General features: G+C 36.3%; 1 protein-coding gene across 2 annotated transcripts in view; it reads right to left on the reverse strand.

Moving 5' to 3' along the window:
* The window catches only part of LOC126847725 (uncharacterized), a 48,690-nt gene that overhangs the window by 23,782 nt on the left and 5,608 nt on the right, over positions 1-19,300 (reverse strand). Inside the window, exon 4 of one of the 2 annotated variants that reach the window (XM_050588105.1) lies at positions 18,789-18,839. In XM_050588105.1, coding sequence (XP_050444062.1) covers positions 18,789-18,839 — 51 coding nt within the window. Of the gene's footprint in view, positions 1-859; positions 980-18,788; positions 18,840-19,300 lie in introns of those variants that run through there. The other variant, XM_050588106.1, reaches the window with a different exon arrangement.

Genomic DNA, 19,300 nt, shown 5'->3' on the forward strand with positions numbered 1-19,300 from the left:
TTCAGAACTCACACTAAACTGATGTTTATGTCGACAACAAATATCAACTATATCAAAGATGACCGACACGTATAATAATTTTTTTAACCGTGGTGACGTCACACATACCCCATACTTACAATTAACCATACATTAAATTGATAAGCCCGTGGATGTTCCAGACACCGGGCGAGGACAGGGCGCCGTCACACCGTACCCGTCGAGGTGGGGGTACGGTATAGGTGAACTGTGCAAACATGTTGTTATGGTGTGGTACGGCACTGACCTAGGTCAAATATGCACACATGGACGGGGTGCCGAAGGGAGGGAGTAAGACACTGCCCTAGGTTCAAACTGTATACGATAACATGGCCATAATGATCGGAGAGGAGGGGTATTCTACTGACCTAGGTCAAAAGTGCATGCAATAACTTTGTTGCTGGGGACGGAGTGGAGGGGGGTGTCACTGACCTAGGTTACCAATGCAGGACGGTCTGTGCCGAATGGAATGTGATGACGTCATTAAATGCATCAAATTTTAAAATTACATGGTGGGGGGGGGGTAGAGGGGAGGGGGGTCACTGACCTGGGTCAAAAGTGCAGGCCGATTCTGTCTAGAATGGAATGTGATGACGTCATCAAATGCATCAAATTTTGATGACGTAGGCACATTCCATTGTAGACAGAACCGGCATTCTATACTCTACTAATGACGACCTATTAATTGTGTTAGTGACCGTACAGAGTGAACCTATTGCCGATGACGTGGTAGATTTACAAGCATACAATACACTGAACAAATATAATCAGTATGTGTATCAATTTTGAGCTTATAATATCCGAGATAAATAATAATAAATATATAGTATCATAGTCTTACCCATGTCGATGTCAGAAAATACACCACGCAGACAGTAAGGGCGATTCTTATATGCATTGTTTTAATTGTTTAAAAAAATAATAATGTAAAATTGAATCAAGTGCTTGCAACAAAATAGCTCTAAGAGTACTGGCACCAAGTCGAACAACTTACAGTTAAATAAATATTTTCTACGTGTTTTCGGTGTTGCGTTGACACAAGCGCAAAAAAACAACGTTTGCTTATCCTTATTATGTTAAGTTCTTGAATATTGTACTCGATTGCACTATTATACATATTCGATACCATAAATTTGATATGTCATTTGCTATACAAATATAAACCGTGGTTACTTTTTTTTTGTATTATTGTACAATTTTTAGAGCACTAATGTTTGCAATAGTGCTTCTTATTTTTTAGCTACAAGTAATTTTTTTTTTTTACCTGAATTGACAAAAGTCAATGCGTAAAGGAAAAACATTTTATTATTTCATTGCCGACGAATTATGGTTTTATCCCATTTAAATACAATGTATTTGACAAAAACCCGTGACTAACTCCCAAACACCCGATACGGCCCACTTTTTTGGCTTTTAGGCTATTTATTTTTTTGGAACACTATAATAGTAGAAAGTTAATAACAATTTAATATCATTAACGGGATGGCACCGTGATGAGAGCAGATAATAATATTTGCATTTGCAATTTAAATGTTGATCTTTTAGGAGACAATTTTTAACGAGACAATGTTGTTTTACAATACTTGACAGAATTCAGTTTTTTTTATTTCCCAGAGCTTTTTCAACTTTTGAAACTTAAAGAATAACGTAAAACACTAAATTAATTTTTAACGTAAAATGATTTGCTAAAAAAATGTTAACCGGTCGATAACAGATTTTGGGTAATATTTTCTAGCTTAGGTCACATCATCAAAAGTAAAATATTATTCAAAACTAAACAGCAAATTATTTTTAATTAAGTTTTTTGAGTTTTCATAAATTCATAAACGTCGCCTTTTTTTGTTTCAAAATTCGATAGAGCTCTGGAAAACACTAAGAAAATATGTAATTATATTTAAGAATCTTAACTATAATATTTTAGATTTTTACAAAAAAAAAAAAAAATTGAGTGGGTCACAGGACCCTCGGTAGGAACGAAGTTCAGGTATCATATGGTTGCATTCGACTAATTTATAAAAAGTGATTGATATAAAATCTTTTTATCATTTGTATATTATTATATATTACTTAAAGAGCTATTTCTACAGCGGTCGAGAGCACACGTATTTACGCGAGATCCTGATTTTTGGCTTTTAACTTTGGCAGTCGTGCCCCGTTTTTTACGTGAATTACAAATCCAGAAATAAATAGTGTGCGCGAGAGGATCGGTGTCGATTTCGAGTCGGTTCTCCATAAACTTTTTTGTTAACCGCTAATTTAAGCTAACAAGTACACCTGTATGGCTGCAAAACGGTAAGAAACGTGCTTTCTTATTTCCTAACAGTGTTATTTCTTAAACGGCAAACGGCGGTTTGCCGGCCACGTTTGGTCTTGCGGCCATATTTTATTTAAATTGAACTTACGATTATACCGGGTGTTCAATCACACCTGGTGATACAGGGTGTAGGAGAAGTCTAATCTCGGACCCTGAAAATTTTTCTTCCTTACCCCACCCCCCGGAGGACTAAAACCGCGCTAGCATATTTGTCTTGTACCTAGAGACTCCAGGCCCGCGACCACCTCTTAGGGGCACCTAGGCGCCTAACATATTGAAAGTGACCTTTCCCCTCCCCCCAAATTTTGGATTTTTGTAAACGTCATAACTCCGTGGCAAACGGTCTTAGAGACTTGGTTTAAACGTCGACCATTTTGTTTCGGAGTACCCTAACTGGTACGCCTTCACTCCAGGGGTCTACGATCCCTTCCAAGGGACCCCCCCCCAAGTTTTGGACCCAGAGCCCTCAAACTCAGTACCCACCTTTGGGTGAAATTTGGACGATTTTACCCCCGTGGTTAACGGCTTTAGTGTTGTACACCGTGTCTACAGCCCGTTGATCGTAAGTGCTGTTATCACGTCGTAGTTAAGTGCAAATCGCGGCAATCCGATTTTCTGCCAGTGCGCGTTTGTGTACGTATCCTCAACTATGGCGACCATACACACAACCGAGGATTCTGAAATGAGCAACGTGGAAGATACGCCATCTAGTCCACTCCATAAGAAGCAGAAGTCGAGTTCCTCACTTTTTCAGTTTATTTTGGATGCGGTAGGATGGCTTAAGACCGCCATTGAGAAAGAAGCAGATACAAACAGGAAGTTATCTAAAACGACTGCCTTACAACTTTCGAGCAAATTGGATACAATCATTAACTTAGCCAACCAGTTGGATAAAGATCGGACAAATTTCTCAGGAATAGATATTGGTGTTCTTGTGGTGGAGTTGACAAAGGAAATATTGAACAAGCAAATAGAAATCGAGGCCCTCGCAAACCAGATCACTGCACTATCTGCTCACAATGAGACCCCGGAAACAACTGAGATGGAAGTTGTTGTTAGTAAGGAACCTAATCGAGGAAGAAAGAAAACCAAAATCAATCCGGCAAGTCAAACAGGTCTAAATCGAGGGTCGACAAGCGAAAGAAAAAGTTGGCAATCAATAGGGAAATGACGCCTCCTACGGCATATCAGCTCCTGAATACCGAGAGCACAGCCCCATAGACGATAAAGAGTCTTTTGTGGTCTGAGGTTATCAAGAGGCATAAAGCACCAAAGCTCGATCTAATTACTACTAAAACGGGAAAACTTATAGTAAAAACGATGGACGAGGACACAGCCAATACACTGAAAGCTATCGTTAAAGATAAGAACTATCTTATAAAGGAGGAATTGGCTAAATGGCCTAGAATTATTATTCGGGTGTTGATTCCCTAGCACTTCCGAACACACTGCCGGTTAGTATTGTTGTGCAAAACCCTGATCTTGAACTATCTTCCAATACAGCGGCAAACTTTATTAAGCCAATTTTTCGACGTGGCCCTAGGGATAAGCCCATAATCAACTGGATAGTTGAGGTGCACCCGGAACTTTTTGTAAGACTACTCAGAGGTATCACTACCCATCACTGTTCATCGGCTTCTATTCCTGTAAACTCAGAAAATTCGAAAAGGTGACACAGTGTCATAAATGCCTGGGTTTTAACCACGTTGTGGCAAAGTGCTCTGGAGAGCCAATTTGTTCCCACTGCTTCATAACAGGACATTTGAAGGAGACTTGTTTTATCCTAGAGAAGGATCCGAGGTGTGTTAACTGTAAAGGGAAACATAATGCTCGAGAGTCTACTTGCTCCTCACGCACTGCTGCCCTTGCGAATCAGTTGAGGAGGACACAATATTTTAAACCATAATGCCTGACCTACTGATGACAGACACTACCACAGTCACGATCAATAAAATTAGAACAGTGCAGAATAACGTCGAATGCGGAGCTATAGCTAATGACATGCTACTTCAGTACTGCCAAAACAAGGATTATACGATTTGATCTATCACTCGCAAAAATTGACGCCGTTCATCGACAAAGGAGGATCGAGACGGGTAAAATAGACCATACTAAGTTAACTCAATCCTTGGTTGAGCGCCTTGTTGACAACAGGCAGATTCTTGACCATGGAGTGATACATCTTCGGGTGGAGGTACTTTCTGGCACCATTGTAGCTGCCACAAAATTAGCCGTCAATAGGAGAATCGCACAGACGAAACCATCACCACCGTAGTGGAACAAAGAACTGCGGAAGATGCGTACTGAGCTTCGCAGAGTCGCGAGAGAACGGAAGAAGCAAACAGGATATACAACGCTCAGAGAAACGGATATACTAAAGAATTAGGTAACTTGCTCAGGAGGACGACGTACCGTTTGACCTACTGATGTACTGATAATCTCCATTGGAAACCATCAAGTTACTGATGAAATTCCTTGTACCACACGATGAAGTCCATGAGCAACTACCCATTATTGAAGGGCAGGAAAATCCTGTCACCTGCGACTCTAATCAGCTGAAGAAAGCATTGTGGAGAACCGCCCCGAACAGGGCACCAGGCTTTGACAGGGTTACCGGTAAAATGGCCAAAATGGCATGGCCCTTCATAAGCAGTCAAGTCATGCAACTAATTGAAGGTTGCCTAAATGATAACGTCTTTCCGGACTATTGGAAAAGAGCCAATATTGTCGCAATCAAAAAGGACAAGGATCTGGTACAACCGAAGTCCTACCGTCCAATAAGTCTCCTTCCGATTCTATCTAAAACGATGGAGTTATCATCTGCGATCGTATACAAGATGAAACAAGACCCAACCTCAGAGGATTCCAGTATGGCTACACAAAAGTACGCTCTACTGTAAATGCCATTGGCGACTCATTGCAATGGGCAGACGAGGCAAATGAGCGTCATGTCATATGCGCGTTATTAGACATTTCTGGCGCATTTGATAACCTCAAGTGGTCCTCTCTTCTCACCGATATGAATGCTCTAGGCTGCTCAGTTACGACAAGAAAGATAACGCTAAATTATCTGATGACCCGGTATGCCACCTTGACAATGGCTGGAGTTAGTAATACTGTGCAGTTAACTAAAGGCTGTCCCCAAGGCTCGTTGTTTGGACCCCTTCTTTGGAATATTACGATGGAGGCATTATTGGAGACAGACAGACCAGAATATGCGAGAATACAAGCTTACGCCGATGATATAGCTGTTCTCGTATCTGGCCCAACCAGATGTGTAGTCGTAGAAAGATTGGAAGAGACTTTGAGGACCGTTGAGCTCTGGAGTCGACCAAGAGGACTTACCTTCTCCACTAGCAAGTCTACTGTAGTACTGCTCAAAGGTGGTCTAATACCTGGCTTTACGGTTGCCTTTAGAAATGACAGAATCAAGACGGTTCCATATGCTCGCTACCTTGGAGTCACAATAGATGATAAACGGAACTTTCGCCAACATCTGAAAGAGATAAGCGATAAAGATTATAATTTGTTCTCGAGGCTAAGAGGTACCTTTGGGTCCGAGTGGGGTCAGAGCAGAGAGTCCCTTATGACAATATACAAGTGCGTATTTTTACCCAGGGTCCTATATGGCTGTAAGTTTTGGATAGGAGTGGTCAACTATGTTCTTGGAAGATTGACACTTCAAAAGATACAGCGGAGAGCGCTACTAGGCATATCAATTATCAACTGCTTACAAGACCATATCGAACCCGGCCCTCCAAGTAATAGTTGGTACCCTACCACTAGACTTGATGGCGAAATTCCAGGCCACAGTCGAAACTGCCAGAACTCTTGACCCTTTTTTTTTTCTCACATGCACCCATAGAAGACCGGGGGGACCGCGCCTGGTGAGGAATTACTTCCCCCCGGTTTCCCGATGCCATTTATTGTACAATAGCCAACAATAAATATAACAACAATTTAAACTTAAACTAACACATCCACCCTGGGATGGGGGCCCAATAACAATATTCACATTGAGCCCCTTTAAATTAATTTAAGTACAATTTACCTTATAATCTACTTAATAACTATACAATTTACAAAGTTTATACAGTTATTTACAATAATTACACTGCCGTTACTTCTCGGACTGGTGACGCGCGCACCCGTTACCCTTGATGACCAGGACGCTCAGGTTGGACGCTGCCTAGCCCTCACTACTTCCTCCTTCTCTTTGAGGACCGACTCGGCAAAGCGGACGACCGCGTTCCACGCATCAGGGCTTACAGTCATGTTGGCGACCAGTGTCTCCGGGACAACTTCGCCGACGACGTCCTGGAGGTCCCGCCTGTGGGACTCCCAGGCCGAACACTCCACTAGCGTGTGATAGGCACTGTGCACCATGTCTTCACAGTGTGAGCATGATGGACTGGATGCTTTGCCGATCCTGTGGATGAATTCGTTGAAGCACCCATGCCCAGACAGCAACTGGGTTAGGCGGTAGCCCATCATCCCGTGCTTCCGTCCAACCCATTTCCGGTGGTCAGTGACGAGCGTTCTCTTCCACTCACCTCCTGTTGCTGTCCGAAGTCTGTCCTCCCACTTGCCGAGGGTAGCAGTCCTGAGGGGGGCCCGTTGTCCGGATCCTTCTTCTGCTTGCCGGCGGAGGCGGAACGCCTCTTCTCGCTCCATCGCCAGCAAATCAATTGGCGGTATCGCAGCCAGTACGTTGGCTGCATCGTAAGACACGGTGCGGTACGCGCAGACATTGCGGAGTACAGCTCTGCGCTGCACCTTCCTCAATTCCCCTACTCTGGCTTGATTTAGCCCGCTGGCCCAAACCGGTGCTCCGTAGAGGAGAATGGAGTGGACAACAATGACGAGTAGCCTCCGCCTCGGCTCACGGGGGCCGCCGATGTTAGGCATAAGCCTAGTCAATGACGTGAGCGCACCCTGCGCTTTGACCGCCGCGGCTTTGGCGAGCTGCTTGAAGTTAAGCTTGCGGTCGACTAGCATTCCGAGATAGTTGATCGTCTCTCTCAGCATAACTTCTACCCCGTTCAGGGAGATAGGCGGATCGCTAACCTTGTACCTGCGCCTAATCATCACCGCTTCCGTCTTCTCGATGGCGAGTTGGAGATCCAGCTCCCGGAACTTTGCTACCACCGCAACACAGAGCTCGGTTTGTCCTATCTTCCACCTCCTCCACCGTCTTGCCGGAGGCGATGATCAACGTGTCGTCCGCGAAACCGATGACCATCGACTGAGAACTCTTTGCCCTGAGGAAAGGAAAAGACGAAAGGATCGTGCGTGGAACGAGCAGATCGATGAATGGCAGAGGAGATGGAGTACCACCGAGAAGGGCCTATGGACAAAAATATTCTTTCCGGACATTGGAACTAGAATGGCAACACCCATTTGGCTCAACCACCAAATAGTACAAATACTGTCTGGACATGGCAGGTTCAAGTCCAAACTTTATGGATTTGATCTCGTAGATTCACCAATGTGTGAATGTGGAGCTCTAGACGAAGATGTTAACATGTTCTCTATCATTTTAGCAAACATAACGAGGCAAGAACAAGGTTAGAACTTGCAGTCCATCGAGCGGGACATCTCTAGCCCTGCGATCCCTCGGTCTTCCTTTCAAAAAGACAGCTATATACTGCACTGGATAGGTTTGCGAAGTCCGTTATTTAATAGAACACACGCCGATCTCGACATTGTATAATGAGCCGACAAGGGGTACAGAACGCCAGGCTGGTGACGAGCCGCACCCTGGCCACGTACCTCTATCGCGCTCCAAACACAAACGAGTCCGTCCGGCATCAAGCTGAGGGAGCCGTATCCCGACACCTGTCGTAGTAGAGTGTAATTGAGGGTTGATTGTGCGCTGAACGCGGGCGGCTAGCTTGCTGGCCGCGGGTATCCCTGTGGACAGGGCAGAAAGAATTCTTCCAAGGGCCTCACACCTGTCGTAAAAGGCGACTAAAGTAACGTTGAGCCAAACGTTAAGTGGCCTTCTATGGGACCACTTCTCTTGCGACATACCTTCCCCGGCCCGCAATTAGCGCCTAGCGCTACTAGTCGGTCCGTGGTCGTGTACTAAAACTCGCATTCTATCATAGGAATTATTGATTTATGATGACTAAAATATGATACGTATATTTTTTACTCAATTTTGTTCAAATATCTGGAAAAACAGCATCAATGGTTGTACTATATTTTGTCGTAGATTGTGTAGGATCACTGTTCAGAGACAAATTAAACGTTTCGAAAAGAAAATTGTATTCTCTATTAAAAATATAAATATATTATAATTTTCTTTATTAAGTTCCGAACGTCTTGTAATAAAACGGGTGAAAGAATTTTAATTAAGGAATAAGAAATTTGTAAGCAGTAATACGTGAGAATGAATTTGAAGTGAGGAATAAAAAAAAATCATTAACGTGCCAGGCTCTCATTCTCTCTACCCACCCCTCTCTTTAATTTTGATAACTGATGCAATAAATAACTATATTCATAAATTTATTTGTCAGATAGTCACTGTTTCAAGCATCTTAGTAGATAGTGAGAAAAAGGAAGAGAAATAAAGAGCCAATGCAAGTTATCAGCCAATTATCAAGTACTTTTAAGGGTAAAAATGTATTCTGTAGTAATAAAATATAAATATTTTATAAGTTTTTAGACTTATTGCAATATAAATTACCATAAAAGTTGAAAAAAAAGTTGTAAAAAAATGCAAAAAGTGTTGAGAGGGTAGCCGGATTTGAACCCAGTACCACTCACTCCTGGGAACCGATCACGCTCGACCGCACCACATATATAGTTTTCAAAACGCTTTTTCGTAACGCTTTTTCATAACGCGTTTTCGTAACGCGTAGCAATTTTTGTCGGCTGGGTCCCCTCGCCAACTCACGATATGGAACTTCGTTCCAAAAAGTTTAAAAACCTTTTTGTGTATAACATACCTACTTAACTTTAGTAATTAATTTTATCACTTTCAGAGGGATTCTTGAAGACATCTGAACTATCCGTTCTCACCATACCTTGACCCCGCTGTACTGGATTTTCTATATTCTAGTTATGAATCATAAAAACCCATTTGTTTTTTTCATAGTAGCTTATTGCTTAGTATGTAAGTAAAATATTTATTTGTTTAAATAAGAAGAGGAAGTGACAAGTCTCGTACCGATAGAGAGCACTCGCATCTATCCACATGCTAATTATTTGACATCTCACTATATACACTCATATAGGCACTATATAGGCTCATCTGTATACAAATTGATTAGTTGTTCATTAATTTTTAAGTCGATTTAACGATGGCTTTTTGCCTGACCTACTATTAGCAATAATAATTCCGTGCCTAGTTGGTAGCTTTCGTTACTACCAAACTAAACCACCTATTAAGTCTAATTTCTTAGGCTGGTCACGCATTAAAAATACACCAATAAAATAATTAGAGTAGAGGAAGTGACACGTCTCGTACCGGTAGAAAGCACTCGCATCTACGCGCTAATATCTTATTTAATAATTACCTAATTATTCGGCAACTTATTATACTTTTATGCGTGTCACTCCGGCTGCTTTATCTCCAAATTACAACAGACCCAGGTATATAGCTCGTCATTGATTTAAGTATTTTAATCATTAACATAGTTTTTACTCGGCGTTAAGTCAATTATTTTATGAGCAAACTAGTTTAAGACGTTAAAAGAATCACCCGGTATTAAGTTCAACGTGTGCTAATTAACATTAACACTAATTAACATGTTCAACATATATTAATTAACCAAACGCAAAAGCCCTTAACGACCATAACAGTCCACTTAAATTGCCCGAAATATAAACAAATTGTAATTGTTTATTAATATGTTACTTGGATTGAATGCAAAATTAGTTTCAAGATGTTTCCATCTTATTCCAAAGAACTCTCTCAAGACTTTTGATATGTCCTCCTCGTCAACTCCGTGGGTACACTTTTTGTGATTTCCAAACAGTTTATTCAACTCAATTGATCACTGTTTAATCAGACGCTCTGAAATAAAGTATAAATAGACTATCAACTGTATTGGTAAACGTACTATGTGAACCTATTGCCGATGACGTGGCAGTTTCACACACATGTGTAATGTATCATATATACATGTAATGCATTAAAATTTTTGAGTTTATACTATCCTAGACGAATAATTAATAATATACTATAGTAGATCTCAAACTCTTACACAGGCCGACGTCAGGAAATACATCACGCAGACAATTAGAGCGCTCTTGAAATGCATAGTTTTATTAGTTTTTTTTAAATAATAATAAGAATTCAATAGAGTACTTTATTATATTATATTATATTATAGCTGAAAGAGTAATGGCACCAAAGACGACGACGAATAAACAATAAAATAAGTATTTTCTTAGCGGCTAACACAATTGTAAAAAAAAAAACCACGTTTGCATCCCATTTTGTTTTGGATATTATAATCGATTGCCTCGATATACATATTCGATGCTATAAGCTGTAGGTATAGGCCACTTGCACATTCTAAATATATTCTAACAATATATATAGCTGGTATACAATATACATTGCAAAAATTCCAGAAATATTCCAAAAAAACCGTACAGTGGGGTCGACGCTTAGTGGGGAAGGAACATAATGGGGTCAAATTAAACTCGGGACAGGGAGGTCATAGAATTACAGAAGTTTTTAAATCTGAAAGTGATAAAATCACTTTTCGAATAAACGCTTCGATGCAAAACAGTAGTTAGTATTTTCGAGACAGTAAAGTCCAAAGCAAGCACAGTGTAAACCAGCAAAGTTATGGAGTATTTAATTAAGATGTCTTATTTACAAATAAGCATCAAAGCATTAATTTAAAAAAGATTTTATGCGAAAGAATTAGTACAGTATAGTATATGCACAATGGAATCAAAGCAACGAGGGGACGGAGTGGTCACAGGTCTACAGGAAATATAATAAACTAAAGTGATAAAATCACTTTCAAATAAACGCTTTGTTGCTTATTTGTAAATACAATAAGAATTTTCGTTTCCGCATTGTTGTTGACCCGAAGTTGACATTGAAAAAAAAAACTTTCAACATTGCTTTGCTAAAAAACTAAATTTTACTGCAAGAACTATTTACAAGTGTAGCACATTTGCTTTAAAATGTCAATTACTTTGAAAACAACCGAAAATTAACTACAATTTTAAATAATGTAAACATCTTTAATTTTCGACAAGCGTGGGTGACTCAACAAAGTCCCTCATTAGTTTATGAGATAATGTTTTATATTGCAAGTTGTTTTGTAAGTTAAATTTGGTTCAACATTAGTGTGTGACAAATACATTAAATAATACTTAACTCAATGAATTAGGACTTTGTTGAATAGGGCCACCCCTCCCCCCCGCCCCAAGTACCAACTAGATGAAATTTGTGATTCATAGAGTGGCTACTCGAGGGAATTGGTCCAGTATTAAAAAAGTTACAGTGTATACAGACAAAAAAAAGGCAACATCATGGTAAAACCAATAGCAACGCTGCTCCGCATTGAAGCTTAAAAACCAGTACAGTCACGTCCAGGGCCGGACTTAGAGGGGGGTGTGGGGGGGGTTTGACACCCCCCCACTCGGAAAACTCAAGTAATCTAGTCGGCACATTCCGAACAAAAAGTCGGTAAATATTATATCCCCCATAAAATTATACAAATAACATATTTATTAATTTTATTTTATAAAAGTAGGTAGGTACATAATTTTTATTGGAATCTAGCGACGAATAGTGAATAGTCGGCATACGGACGACCATACGAAAATATAATTTTACTTTTTAGTAAAAAAAAAACAATGCATTTTCGGTTATTCCCGATTTTAGCAGAAGTATTATTATTTGTTTATAATAACTGTGGTGTATATTATTATATCAAACGATGTTCGGCCATGGAACCTATTGGTCTATTGTAAACAAACATTCTATCCCTCTATAAGTATATATTTTTATTTTAGTTTTAAAATTCTAAAAGATTCCCTACTATAAAAAAAAAACCTACTCTTCTGTTTTAGACATATCACATAACCCATAGTATTAAGTCTGCAGGCAAAGAGTTAGCGGTTTTATTTTTGCTTGTCCCGTGTGCGCGTGTAAAATAATAAGTATTGGTTATAAATGTGTGTAATCTAATATATATATATAAATATATATATGGTTAGAGAATGAATATGAAACACCAAGGAGCTGCTAACAATCCTTTTGAGCCTGCCCCAGTAAATTTTGAACAAAAGGTATGAGATGGATACGTATTTAGAATAAATCATTAAGCCAGATTTTTAAGGCCTATGAGAGTTCCTTGGTACTACTTCACCATGTCTTGTTTCTTCTTTATTACTATCGTTGCGGTGGGATATTACCTACTATAATATCCTACTATACTATATATATAGCGAGCAGGGAATAGACATGAGAATTATTTTTAAATAGTGTACCTAACTAAAATAAAAATAAAATTGTATTAAGATAATAACTCATAAAAAAATACACTTTTGTTTTTATTTCAAAGATTTTAATAATAATTTTGAATACAATTTCATTATTTTTTATAAAATTATTTAAAATAAGGCTATTTGAATTATATCTCGGTTAAATTGCCGTTTCAACTGCAATACGTTATAATTATGTTAAATAAATTCAAACCTTTTTAAAATAATGCTTTTAAAGTAGGGCTCAAATTGTTTTAGTATTGGTGACTGAGAACTGAAAATGAAGTAATAAATAAATTTGTTAGCTGCCTAAAATATTTCTATGCTCCAAAAACATTTTAAAAATCAAAAAAATCAAGTCACAAAATGTCATAAAATATTTACGAAAGTACCCAAATACTTAAGTCGGCAATTAAAATTTTAAAGTCGGCATCTTCATTTTGACACCCCCCCTTGCAAATTTCTTAGCACCGGCCCTGGTCACGTCAGAGCATATTGGGGACGGAGAGGTTACATATTTACAAGAATATTACAACTAAAAGTAATAAAATCACTTTCAAATTAAAAATTACTATAAAAGTTACTTAGGAACTCAATAGTAAAAAAATCATGCAAACCGAATTCAAACCAAGCAAAATTCAAACCAGTGCAATCCAAACTAGTACAGTTTAAACCAAGCTCAATTATAAATTAGCATAGAGGTTCAAGGAGGGTATTTAATTTAAATGTGATTTAATCGTTTTCGAAAGCTTCGATGCCACACAAAAAAAACCACATCTTTGTAAATCCAATACCTTCTCCACATCGAAGCTAATACATATTGATATTTATAAGTGCTTTTTTCAAAAGTAAAATGTTTAGTGTAAACATTTAATTAAACAAATTCATAACAGAAAAAAAACCAAATATATTTTTTGGCTATTCTAAAGAGTTATAGATAAACAATTTAAATTTCATAATTACAACAATATCTTTATTTCTTAATTTTTAGGCAATATTCGATTTGTTACTGAAATTACAAATAATAATTTAAAAACTATGACCTATCGGTCCTCACAAAATTTTTTTTTGTTTGTAAATATAAAAAATTTAGAAATCAGATAATATTTTTTTTTTTTTTTAGTCGCCGAAGAGCGTAATATTTTAATTAATACACACATAAAAATACTTGAAATATAATTATTAACAATATGGTTATTGAAAATGTGTAAATAATATTAAGAATAATAAGAATGTGAGTCATCAATATCCACACCATCACCACAACTTCCACAACGCCTTGGCTTCGTCGTTATCGTTGGTAAAATCCCAATCATTATCATTATCGGAACCATGACCGTATGTCAAACCGTTTTTGAACCAAAAATGCACATCGTCATCGGGTCCAAATTCGAATATGATATCTTCTGGTTTGCTTTCGACATGTTTTTCAACGAACAATAAAATTTCCATGTATTCCGCTACGTTTAATGTTTTAATATCTAAAAAAGGAAAAATCATTTTTTTTATCCGGCGATCACCAACGATCATAACACTATCACACTGTTTAAAATAACTTCACCATCGAATTTCGTTAAATACTGCTTGGCTTCTTCCGACCGTTTCTTTGATTTTAAAATAGTGCTTGACTCTACCTCGAAGCCGGCATACTCTTCAGGGGACAGTAAACCATTTTTGTTGTTTTTCATCTTATTGAACTCTTTTATGGCAAACACGACCTCGCTTGGACTTAAAACTATCAATTCCTAAGCAATCGTTAATATCAAAATATATAGTTATTACTGATGGGTAGGTATAAAAAAAATAACAGTGAAGATCTTTGAAATTATAAAAAAAAATGATGAACGATATTACATTATCCTCAACCGCCGTATTGCGTTCTGCCGCAACGATGCCGGAATTGGTCCAGTTTTAAAAAAATGATAAAAATCACTTTCAAATTGAAAATAACTTTCAAAGTCTGACGATTAATCAGAAGTTCAAAACCGGATAACATTTATATCCGTTTTAATTATAGGGATATGTATGTATGTTCTGTGACAGTTACATAGGCTCAAGAGAAAAAAAATCAAGCAAACCATATTTAAACCAAGCAAAATTCAAACCAGTGCAATCCAAACTAGTACAGTTTAAACCAAGCTCAATTATAAATTAGCATAGAGGTTCAAGGAGGGAATTTAATTTAAAAGTGATTTAACCGTTTTCGAAAGCTTCGATGCCACACAAAAAAAAACACATCATTGTAAATCCAATACCTTCTCAACTCCGCATCGAAGCTAATATATATTGATATTTATAAGTGCTTTTTTCAAAAGTAATTTGTTAAGTGTAAAATTTTAATTATACAAATTCATAACAGAAAAAAAACCAAGTATATTTTTTGGCTATTCTAAAGAGTTATAGATAAACAATTCAATTTTCTGAACTACAACAATATCTTTATTTTGTTTGTAAATATAAAATAATTAGAAATCAGATAATAATTTTTTTTTTATTAAACACCGAAGTGCGTAATATCTTAATTGATACACACATAAAAATACTTGAAATATACAATATGGTTATTGAAAATGTCTAAATAATATTGCTTAAGAATGTGAGTCATCAATATCGACACCATCTCCACATGTCTTGGGGACGTCGTTTTCGGTGGTAAACTCACAATCGTTATCACTATCGGTACCATCACCACATGTCTTGGGGTCGTCGTTTTCGATGGTAAAATCACAATCGTTATCACTATCGCTGCTAATATACATATCGTCATCGGATCTAAATTCGAATATGACATCTTCTGGTTCACTTTCGACATGTTTTTCAACGAACGATAAAATTTCCATGTATTCCGCTACGTTTAATGTGTTAATACCTAAAAAAGAAAAAATCATTATTTTTTATCCGGCGATCACCAACGATCATAATTTTATCACACTGTTTAAAATAACTTTACCATCGAATTTCCATAAATACTGTCTGGCTTCTTTCGAACATTTCGATTCTAAAATAATGCTGGACTCTGCCTTGAAGCCGGCAAACCCATAAGGGGACACTAAACCATCGTTGTCGATTTTCATCTTATTGAACTCTTTTATGGCAAACACGACCTCGCTTGGACTTAAAACTATCAATTCCTAAGCAATCGTTAATATCAAAAAAAAAGTTAGTTATTACTGATGAGTAGGTGTAAAAAAAAATAACAGCGAAGGTCTTTGAAATTATAAAAAAAAATAATGAACGATATTACATTATCCTCGACCGTCGTATTGCGTTCTGCCGCAACGATGATTAAATACATCAACAATTTTCCAGCGGGTACTGTGCGAGTTTTAATAATTAGTAGTTTTCCAATTACTTTTCATACCTAATATAATATAAAAATAATTCTTACGTTCGGATTTAAATAACAGTTCCAAATCGTCTTCTATTTTTATACCAAGCACTTGAAACACTTGTTTACTTGCCTCAGCATTAATTCCATTGGATGTCTGGTGTGCTTTGTACAAAGCAACAAACATTTTTAATTGTGGCAGGGTCAGACCACGGCCCTACAATGTACGAAAAAAACATAAATAAAAGCTTAAAAAAAATGTAACTGTTTATTAATCTCCCACCCTCCATATCGATAAAATTCTATTTAAACAATAAATCCCCAAATGTCCATATCCCTAGATTGAGCAATATTTTTTACAAATAAAAAAATTTCGAAATCTGAAATAAAAACAATACTAAATGACTTGCATGATATTTCACGATCCAAATTGTTTTTTTTTTTTTTAAGATATTCAAGTTTTAATCTAAACAAAACTTCGGCAATTTATGGCTATATATAATAAAATAATATTTATAATAATATTTAAAGGTTTTTAATATTATTTGGTATTATATACAGGATGACTGACTTATCGTGAGCTAAGCTGTAATGCCGCTCCAGCAAAACATCATTGAACTCTTCATCTTATAAAATATGGAAGAATTTCGGCTTGTTGTTTACATAAAACTTCACAGTGACTACGAAAAAGGGTTTAGTAGGAAAAAATTGTAATTTAAAACCGTCATAATATTAGAACTTGGACATACAGATCGTAAATGCCGAGAGTGGGAGTGGTCAAATATGGCGGTCATTTCACTGAAATGTCATGCTTTTTTGTAAATTCTCCTAAATTAATTTAATAATTATTAACTATTAAGTACCTTTAATAGAACTGATAAGTAAAAAAAAAATTAATTATTCAAAAAAAACCTTTTTTAAAAACATGCTTAGATCTTATGTTCTTTATGTATATTTACATTTTTCTAATGATTGCGAATTTTGTATTTTTTTTTTCATTGTTTTAATATATTTGTCCTTTTTATGTTTTTGTATTTTAATTTCGTTAATAGTGGCAAGTCTTTCAATCTTTAATTTTTGACTAAAAAAAAGCTTGGGCCCTATTCAACAAAGTCCAAATTCATTGAAAAATGTTATCTCATATATTTATTAAGGACTTTGTTGAACAGGCCCTAGCTTTTAATTTTTGATTGTTTTCAAGGTACCTAATTGACCTTTTAATTAAAATGTGATACAATTGTTTGGTAAATTTTTCTTGTAGTAAAATTATTTTTTATTTATTTATTTATACATCATAATACAAGAACATAAAAAGTGCTAAAAGATTGAAAAATTTGCATTATTTCGAAAAATATAAATTAAGAACATAAAATCAAAAACAGAATATTTGGGCCCTCTTTTACTTTTTAGTTATTTTTACTATTTTTTTCTATCCATTTCCAGGTTGCTATGTGTGAGTGAATCAACAGTTAACAGGCAATGAAAATATGTTCATTATATTGTTAATTATAAGTGTAACTATTACGATACATTTTTATAGAAAAAGGATCAAATTAAATTACTACATTTGTTTCGATATACGTGTTCATTTTTATCTGTGAACACCGAATAACTCTTACTTCCTCGCGTACTACCATCACTACTGCTTCTACTACTCACTTACTTTTTCTTTTTTCAGTTGTAAATTGTTAACCGATTTTATTTCGCATTAGTTAATAGTGTATAGATTTTTAAAGTATTACACATAATTTTAAAATAAATAAAACGACGTAATCGCCTGTTTGATTTATTTTTGGAAAATACTTATTTTAAGCAGATTCTACTAAAAGTTGTATATTCAATGTATACAGAGATTATAATTCCCCAACTTTTTTGTTTGCACGGGCATTGTACTTACTTTTGGTTTTATTTCCAACATGATCAACAAGAAGTCGGCCGTGTTTATTACATAGCGAACTAAAATTGAAAAAAATTTAAATAAAACTATTTTTACATCATGGAGGAGGTGAACCGCCTTCTCGGCTTATATGCATTACCGCCTTTTTCGATTTCAAGTTCTTTTGATTTCGCGTACAATCTACTATTTATCGTTGTCCAATGCTTAAATACTTCCGATAGCTGTTGAAGAGTAAGATATCCCGGTTGCCGATGAGACATGGCGCATGCAATGAACTCATCCAGGTAAAAGTATACTTCTAAAGGCGTAAGTATTTCACCCTGAAAACCTTTTTTTATACAGAGTGATTTCTTATAACAGCAATGACCTAATCATTATTTTAAAAATATCTTGGACTTTTTAAAACTGCAATTTCAATAAATAAAACACCATCCCTAATGTGTAGAGTCCTATGAACTCAAGTTTTATGTTAATATGTTATAACATATGTTAATCATTTTTCTAATGACAAATAACTTGCTGCAATTTTCGACTGGTCGAAACCCAGTTTTGAGCAACTACTTGTTAAAATAATACAATTTAATACCTCACAACTGTATTCCACATTTTGAACTTTAATTCATAGGATGATTTATTATAGATAAGACATTAATTTTATCAAAAAAAAAAACACTACTGGATCCCTATTATTTGAATTATTTCAATATTTGTCAATGGTTGGTATCTATTTAATTTAAAGTATAAGCTAGTTTATTTGAGACCCTGAATACCTCGTCGATGATGATACTGTCGGGGATCTTGTTGTCTTTTTCTTTGTCGTCCTGTATAATAAGATAATTTGATAAATATATTACATTTTTAGCTGATTTATAACTATAATAATAGTAAGAAAAAGAATAATAAAAAAAATCATATGGGAGCGCCGCACATTAAATTTAAATTTAAATATCTGCGAATAGTTGGACATGTTTAATTTAGAGTATAAGCTAATTGATTTGAAAACTTGAATACCTGGTCGGGGATCTTGTTGTCTTTTTCTTTATCATCCTGTATAATAAGATAATTTGATAAATATATTTAATTTTCAGCTGATTTATAACTATAATAATAGTAAGAAAAAGAATAATAACAAAATCATATGGGAGCGCCGCACATTAAATTTAAATTAGAAGTATACTTCTAAAGGCGTAAGTATTTCACCCTGAAAACCTTTTTTTATACAGAGTGATTTCTTATAACAGCAATGACCTAATCATTATTTTAAAAATATCTTGGACTTTTT

The sequence above is a fragment of the Adelges cooleyi genome, unplaced genomic scaffold (genome assembly GCF_023614345.1).
Source record: "Adelges cooleyi isolate 19-005CV unplaced genomic scaffold, UGA_ACOO_1.1 ACOO_flye_CR_arks_rails_tigmint_CR_PRNA_118, whole genome shotgun sequence".
In the NCBI taxonomy this organism is placed as follows: domain Eukaryota; kingdom Metazoa; phylum Arthropoda; class Insecta; order Hemiptera; family Adelgidae; genus Adelges; species Adelges cooleyi.